General features: G+C 39.5%; 2 protein-coding genes across 8 annotated transcripts in view; one reads left to right on the forward strand and one right to left on the reverse strand.

The window, feature by feature from the left end:
- LOC109537366 (PDZ and LIM domain protein 3) overlaps positions 1-5,373 on the forward strand; it is a 9,884-nt gene extending 4,511 nt beyond the window's left edge. For 3 of the 5 annotated variants that reach the window (XM_019904043.2, XM_019904041.2, XM_019904045.2), the window contains 5 exons: positions 1,970-2,104; positions 3,559-3,609; positions 3,846-3,934; positions 4,019-4,160; positions 4,670-5,373. In XM_019904043.2, the coding sequence (XP_019759602.1) occupies positions 1,970-2,104; positions 3,559-3,609; positions 3,846-3,934; positions 4,019-4,160; positions 4,670-4,801 (549 nt within the window). In that variant the 3' untranslated portion in view covers positions 4,802-5,373. The remainder of the gene's footprint in view (positions 1-1,969; positions 2,105-3,558; positions 3,610-3,845; positions 3,935-4,018; positions 4,161-4,669) is intronic. The other 2 variants (XM_019904044.2, XM_019904042.2) reach the window with 2 other exon arrangements.
- The window catches only part of LOC109537364 (isovaleryl-CoA dehydrogenase, mitochondrial), a 5,349-nt gene continuing 2,453 nt past the window's right edge, over positions 5,334-8,229 (reverse strand). For all 3 annotated transcript variants that reach the window (XM_019904038.2, XM_019904037.2, XM_019904039.2), the window contains 4 exons: positions 6,054-6,246; positions 5,848-6,002; positions 5,626-5,794; positions 5,334-5,508 (listed from right to left, as the gene is read on the reverse strand). In XM_019904038.2, the coding sequence (XP_019759597.1) occupies positions 5,375-5,508; positions 5,626-5,794; positions 5,848-6,002; positions 6,054-6,246 (651 nt within the window). In that variant the 3' untranslated portion in view covers positions 5,334-5,374. The remainder of the gene's footprint in view (positions 5,509-5,625; positions 5,795-5,847; positions 6,003-6,053; positions 6,247-8,229) is intronic.

The following is an 8,229-nucleotide window of genomic DNA, read 5'->3' on the forward strand; positions in this document are numbered from 1 at the left end:
TCCTGACGTTTCGCAAGCACGAGTGGCTTGCATCTTCAGAAGTGGTTTGCTTGAACGCTTACACTGTTCTCATCAGAACCCGCGTTCAGTTCTTCTGCAGAAGAAATTCCACCGAACGGCAGCCTAAAAACCCATTAGTTTCATGGGCACACAAAGTTTACAAGTCAAATACGCTCGGTTTTCAACTGAAACTTGTGCTCTTTATGCGCTAATTGGGAACAGTTCGCTTCGAAACATTTCAAACGTGTTGAAACCTAGAGAATTGTAGGGAATAATTCTCAAAATAATGCAAGTCTACAAGAATGTTGCACAGTTGGAGGAAACTAATTGAAAGTCGGGAGCAGAGCTCGTTTTAGCGCCCACTATGACAAATCTATAGGAAAAAATAATTGTCAGGTCTCAGTTTATAGCCAAACAATTATAAAGTCATTATTGCGACGACACTGTTGTCGCTCATTTTCAGCATATTTACACCGAAACCCACGCTGCCGAAATTGAAAAATTCGAAAATATTACGCTCCAGCCAAATTGAACGAACCCAAATGCTAAGGCCTCAGTTTTTCGCAAAACTGCCAACGTGTCAGTGTTTTGCTCGAGCTGATTGTGTAATTGCGGAATAAATCGCGTAAAATGATCCTTTCCAGAAATGTTTCCAGGGAACGGTTTCCCACTAGGCCTCAGGAATCGGCTCAGGCATGGGTAAGATCCAGAATTAAGCTCCGTTATTTACCGCTAACCAACATAGAAAAATCAGTTTGATTGTTCGGAAACTGGGCTTTAATTGCCCTATTTATTTCAAGTGCGTCACACAGAAGTGACGTAACACTCTGAATATACAGTGTTTTCGAATCTCCTGAATGATTTTTTCCTCGGAAAGCCCTTTCTGTTAAATCAAAAGAGATATACTTTCGAGACCATTCCACTGACTAATGGGTTTTTCGGGTTTTTAATCCGTCGTTCGGTAGAATTTCGTCGTCGAATAGAAACGTCAAGAAGAAATTCTACCGAACGACGGCCTAAAAACCTGAAAAACCAATCTAGAAGATAGCAAAATCTACAAGATTTCCAGTTCTTGTATTGAAACTGGTGAGATTTTTGGGGCTTTAGGCCGCAGAAGAAAACGATTTGTTTGCAACCACCGCAGCAAACCACCCTTGAAAAAATTTGTTCCACCACGACTAAAAATCCCGAAAATATTACCAATTTCTGGCAATCGTCGCAGTTAGGCTTGCGGTTAGGTCGAGCCCTAACTCGTGTAATTTGTTATTGGCACACCATATAAACGTGCAAAATTTCACAAAAGTGTGGGAACATTCAAACATTTTAGCAAAAATCTCTTTGGTATGTTTGGGCGGTTGTTTTCGTTCGATAAAGTTCAGTACTGATTGTAAACATTTCGGTGGGATCGAGAACTAAAATTAGATTTCTAAAAACAGGAACATTGACTGAAAATGTACCAGAAGCCGTGAAAAGTGGGCCGACGGCGCGGCCGTTTTTCCTTTAAACAAGGATTTTAAAGATTTATTTTTTATTTGGCGACTTTTACGACGTGTACTCCTTTGAAAACACAAGTTCGGCAAATAAACATGTAATTGTTCGCCAACATTTCAGCTGCCCGGGTAATGATTCTTTCATTTTTAGTGCTAAATAGTTGGATTCTTGGCAGATTATTGCCTGTTCATATTTATTTTGGACGACAACTCTTTCAGCTCGATTCGTGCGTACATGTTTTTCTGGAACACCTTGTATGAACCGGGCATCTCACTAATAACGTGAATGTCCGTTACTTTGCTAATACAATTTTTTTTAAATGTGAATCGCGATCAATTTAGTTGTTTTCAATTCCAAAACTGCACTCTTTTGGACTTTTTTTGCCTTCCAGTTAAGGATGTTAACATTTTCCATTGTTTTTCGTCATATTTATGTAATCGCCGTGTTTGTAACAGTGTCTTTCACATTTGTATTGTAGCCGTACCGAACCACACCCCTCGTACTTCCAGGGGCGAAAGTGAAAAAGGATCAGGGGCCGACGGAGAGTTATTTGCGCCATCATCCCAACCCAAGTGTGAGGGCGCCGCCCCATCATCTCGAACCGGGCCATAAGGTACTATTTCGCTTAATTTGGCTGCTAATTTCTGGAGGAACAAGAGCTGGCCTTAAGGATAACAATGCGTCGCTTGCGTATTGTAGGTTTATTTATAGCTTACGCAGTTTATTCTTCACTTCAGATCATTGTTGAAGCTTAAATATAAATTAAAGGTAGAGGTCGATCGGTCCGATCCGATTCGAACGTATTTTCGATAAAAATACTGATCGCCAGATGTATCGCACCGAACTACCCGAAATAGACCCAAGGCTGCGGATCATCAGTGGGAGTAAACTATACGGCAACTTATCCAGATTTTTGTGCCTCAATAATCAACCTCTTGCATAAGAGGTCAAAGTGTGGCTGCGGCATTTTTGCGCTAAAATTTGGCTGCACCAGTTAACTGCAAACTGCAGCTGCAGCTGCACCAAATGTGGGCAGTGCCCGCTTTTGGCACCCTTTGGAAATGAGCTTTTGCTCACAGAATAAAAATCTATGTTTGTAAATAGTTTCAATTTGCTTCTGTGCCAATAATACAAACTTTCAATTGTGTTCTGGCTCTGACGTTAGCGTTTGTTAGATAACTTTTTATGATATACCTACATTCTTTTGCTGTTTTTCCACCAAATATATACACGATGACCCAAAACAAGCCCCAACTAACCCAACCTAAAATCGACTTTTTGACCAACCGTGTAGCAGTTTGGGCCCTAATAATTGCGGTGGGTCCCAAAATCTTCCCCACTTGACCCACGAAACTCATAAAGAATGTGACTTTACGCTCATAAAGCAGGTATAGGAATTGGCAAATTTACACAAACTTTTAACAGCTCAGTGACCAATTCATCATCAGAAACTCGGCAAAAAATGATGACTGTGATGATGCCGAAAGCTTCACTGCTGCTCAAAAGATTTTTTTTCCAAGTCATAGTTAACAAAATTTCTGAATTTAATTCAAAATAGGTCTATAAACGCTTTATTGCCCATTTATATGATGTTGAACTTTTCAGAAAAATCGATTTAAATTCACTATTTAAACTCCAGTCAACTGGCCATCAAAATCCAAATATTCATAAACCTAATGGGGTTTTCGGGTTTTTAGGCCGTCGTTCGGTAGAATTTCTTCCTGAGGTTTCGCAAGCACGAGTAGCTTGCATCTTCAGAGGTGCTAAAGCCACTCGTGGCACACCTCTGAATATGCAAGCCACTCGTGCTTGCGAAACGTCAGGAAGAAATTCTACCGAACGACGGCCTAAAAACCCGAAAAACTCATTAGTTTCGAGGAATGGCCTCGAGAGTCTTTCTCCTTTGATATTCATAAACCTGTTTAAACACGCAACTGCTTCAACACAAATGCTACATTTAAACATGGTCCTGATACAAATTTCCTTTCGCCCTCAAACCTGTAGCTATTTTCTTGAAAACCTTCGATTTTTTTAGAACACAGCATAATCTCTATTGTTCTTTTCTAGATTGCAAGCTCAGTTTTAGACAGGATAAGTACTGGCGATCCGAACAAGCAGGTTAATAAACATGTTTTGTTGGTTTTCTCTCTTTTTACTATCAGGAACAGACACTCGAGCTGTCTGCACAACCTGCATGCGATTGGTTTCTGTTATTTCTATACCTCCCACTAAACCACTAGCTTTTTCCAGTTCTAAAAACCAACAGTTTTGTACATCTTCTGTGACCTATCGAATGCATTTCGTGTAAAATTCATGGGGAGCTTGAGGTACTGAATTCTTGTTGTTTTTTTTAGTTAATCCACAAGCAGTTTAACTCGCCCATCAATCTATACAGCGAGCCAAATGTTATGGATACTATTCACAAGCAGACCGGAGTACATGCGTGAGTATTTCCAGATTTTCAACAGAAATTTTTACAAAAATACAACCAAAATAAACAATTCGTTGTGAAATTTGTCCCTCGTAGTGTTCAGAAGCGCTCAGTGAAATTTAATCCAGCTGAGAGCGCCACTTATCAGTACCTGCAAGAGGAGGAGTTGGGAGGCTATGGGGGGCCGGCACAAGAGGTGACGGTACCGCCACAGAGCAAAATTTACACCCCAACCAAGGTAACAGACATTCAATGTTTGGTTAAGACCGCTTAGCTATCGCTCCATTGATGAATGCCTTTTCGAAAAGTAGGTGCTTTTTGTCACTTTTCACATGCTGACTTGTTTAGCTGAGTGCTGTATTGCTGTCCCATCGTTCAACAACAACCACTAAAACCATTTCCCGATAGGCGCAAAGTTTGTATAAACTTGCCTTCGGAATAGCACTGTTTCCGAAAAATCTGGAAAGAGTTTTGTTTCTAATCTCTATCACTATTTGAACATCTAGTCTTTAACAGAGACGGAAATCTTCAGCCACTTGCTTGATTAGTTTGTAGCTGCATAGAGTTCAAAGTAGACAACACAGTTAAACAAATAACTAGTGAATGTGTTGCGTTAACCGTTTTGTTTTTGAAGTTTTTTGCAATCTACGTTTAAACACACCCTAACATAATGCTCTGCGCAAGTATGAGTGAGTGTAAATGTTGTTAATCTGAAGACCCGTTTATGTGGTCGGATTTGATTTTTAGAAGCCAGCGAACGTAGTTAATCAATCGAATCCGGCGTATTTAACCGCAATTAACAACGATCCCGAAATCATCCAGCAAAGTGGATCATTTAGAAGGCTGATGATGTCCGTCTTGCCAGGCAGCAACTTTTAAAAATCCCCAAACCGACTGCAACCAAGTCGAACTGTGCCAATGCCGAAAGAACAACCGGACAACGGATAAATTCTAAATAACCATTTTCGAAATCCAACATGTAAGTTGTAACCGAAATACGTAATTGAGCCATTTGAGAGTCAGAAAACTGTTTTGTGTTGACGTTACGAACTTCTGAGGGTCCGAAAAAACATTAATGATTTCCTTTAATACTAATACAAACAACCTACTGTTAGTCTAGACTTAAGTGCATCTGAGATCACTACCGTAATCCAGTAGTAAAAATCACTCTTTATGTTGTGACATGTTTAGTTTATTGAATTTTATTTTCGATTTTCAATTCGAGTGTGTTCTAGTCAAGCAAAGAGAGAAAAGCATGTATACATAGCAAGTTATCGAAAGGTCCTGCGTTGTTGGTTTTAAAAATATTCACGGTCGCTTTATCAACTATTTAGCTGTTAGTTGTTTATCCCATTATCGGGCTATGATTAATTTATTATGTATTTGCTGTTAATATATAGAAAGAACTACGTAGCAGGGGAATGTTACAAGTCATATATTTATGTAAACAACTTATGAGTATTCTTTATTGAGCTGTTTTCCTATCAAGGATCTGCGTACCTCTGACGTTCCTCCTCCGATTTCGTAAAGTTTCGCATCTCTGAGCAATCGCCCTGTGGGGTAATCGTTTATGTAGCCATTTCCTCCTGAAATCGACAATGAGTAAATAAAATTGAAGCTGGAATTGTTAAATTTCAATATTAGTAAACTCGCTACCCATATCCGTCTGAAGCTTGAATAAATTGCAAAAATGATGAGCAAACCTAATATTTGGATGGCATCCAATGCCATTTGGGTGGCAGTTTCCGAGCAGAACAAAAACACTCCAGCGCAGTCTTTGCTGTTAATTTTTCCTTTGTCACAAGCTCGGGCGACGCTGTACAAATAGCTTCTGCATGCTGACAATTTTACGTACATATCGGCCATTTTTCCCTGAAGAAAATTGCTGGAAAACACTAAAAAAGTTTGCACAGTGCTAATTTTACCTGAATTAGCTGAAATTCGCCAATCCGCCGGTTAAATTGCTTGCGAACATGCGCATAGGAAAACGCAATGTCGCAGCAGGCCTGCATTATTCCCACAGGACCTGCAGACAACACCAGTCTTTCCAGGTCCAAGCCGCTCATCAGCACATAAACGCCTACAAAAAATTGTAAATAAGCGATTTTTGGCGCTAAGTAAGTAATTTTGCCTTTGTTTTCCACGCCTAAGATGTTCTCTTTTGGCACCGCGCAATCTTCGAAAACAAGTTCTCCAGTATTAGAGCCCCTCATTCCCAGTTTATCTAATTTTACGCCACTGCGGAAGCCATCAAATCGCCTTTCGACTAAAAAGGCCGTTATTCCGTGCTGGGGTTTTGCTCGCAGATCAGACCTAGCGTATACCTAAAAAACACATAAATGGTATTTAATAGATTTCTCGAGCGAAGTGTATGTAGATTTTTTTTTAGTGCTAACAAGGGGACGTAATTGTCTAAATTGAAATAATTAGATTTGGAAGTATTCGCCAGTTCAAACTGCAAAAGTCACGAATATTTTGGTAATTCCTTCCTGACATCCCGTATTTTAACTTTTGTTTTTAAGTTTCTAACATTAAAACAATACTTGCACACTTTTCAGTATGTTTCTCTTTGCGTAAAGGCTTAAAGCTGAGTACAAACAACTAAGTGCCGGTGCACACGAGCGTTTTTTGGGAACATTGGCTACTACCATAGATTAACTAAGTACTTTTTTTTCTGTACTCCCAAGACACCCGCAGACAACACCTCCAGAGGAATGACGCCAATTTTGAATCACCCTGTATGGCGCATCAAATCCTCTCTTAATACGGGCCCAATTTGGATCATTGGAAATTGGTTCTAAACCGAGTGCGTTTTGTCTAAAAATCGTATTTTGCAAACTTGAAATCAGTTGAGAAACTCGAAAGTCGATAAGAGTTTGAAGGTCAAAGAGACGATTCTCCAAGGCAAATGTTATCAATGTGATCTTTGCCGATTTAAGGTCGCACTTTTTTTTGGAAAATCAGCTTTTGTACGTTGAAATTTTCTGCATAACTGTTAATATGAGGCCGGCGTGGAAATTTTGAAATTTGCTGTAAAACATACGATTTTCTATAAAAACTGCATCCCGGAAAATTGTTGTTGTGTAAATAATTTTTTTTAAATTGAAAGTTTTCGAATTTCTTGAAAATCGCAAATTTACAACTTTGTCGATTAAGAGTCGAGTTTAGACCAAAACGCCACTTTTCGATAGCAAGACGTAGCTGTAAAAGCGATTCCAACCTTATATTGGATAGCGGCAACATCAAGGGAGTAAACTCAGCAACTCAGAGTGTGCAGCATTTCGAAAAAAGAAATGATTCAGAAGAAATAATGAAGAAAATCGAAAATCATTGAAAATACTGTTATATGTTATTATATCTTATACAGAAATACAAAAGATCAATACAATTGTTCGTGGAAGATAAGGGTAGTTTTTTAGAAAAAACTCGAACGTGGTCGTTTTCTGAACTGCGAAAAGACATCGAAATGAAAGACGGTCGAATAAACAGCGCTGAACATAACCTTTTACTGAAGCATCACTGGAGATAACCTAGGTTTTCACCTTCAAATGTGGGAAGTTCTGCGGATGGGCGGAGCTAACGCGTCCGGCAAACTTCTGATTGGTCGGAAGGTTTTACGCATTCCGCATTCCGGACTCATGGGAACCCAGCTTAAACTGCATCAATTTCCAAAGCTGGAACCTCAACAGCATTTCCCACTTGGTTGCGACAAGAAAGTTTATTGGGCACTAGCCGATTAGTCTAAATCTCTCACAGACAAATCTGTCGAAAATATTTCTGTTTTAAATACAGTTTTTTGTTGTTTACAGCTTTTCTCCAATTATTTCAATTTTCATTAACAACAGCACTTACGGGACCCCACAAGACGTTGCTCGGAATGCTCCAACCCTGGCCCTAAACAGCAACCAAAACACAATGAGACCGAAGAGCAATTTTAGTGGCTATCATAGAATGCTTCCGACCGGTAGGCCGGAGTTCGACAATGAGTTATGTGGACAACTTTTATAATAGTTTTGGCTTCACTCATGTCGTCACCTAGTTTTTTGTTCAATTAAAGCTGTAAATCATTGAAACATCAATCTACAATATATACAGGGTGTCTAACGAAACACCCCACTATTTGTGAGCGAATTTCTTGAATCAGGAATGATTAAGGAACGCAAAGGAGTTGAAGTGGTTTGACGAAACATGCAACAACAACAAGCAAGTTCGGAGCTTCAAAAACTACCGGCTTCAGGAGAATAGTAATTTCCATCAACATCTAGTTGCTAAAAAGGCTCGTTCTCGCAAACCGTTTCATTAAATAG

The sequence above is a fragment of the Dendroctonus ponderosae genome, unplaced genomic scaffold (genome assembly GCF_020466585.1).
Source record: "Dendroctonus ponderosae isolate FM_Combo_2020 unplaced genomic scaffold, Dpon_F_20191213v2 Dpon_F_20191213_3, whole genome shotgun sequence".
Classification (NCBI taxonomy): Eukaryota; Metazoa; Arthropoda; class Insecta; order Coleoptera; family Curculionidae; genus Dendroctonus; species Dendroctonus ponderosae.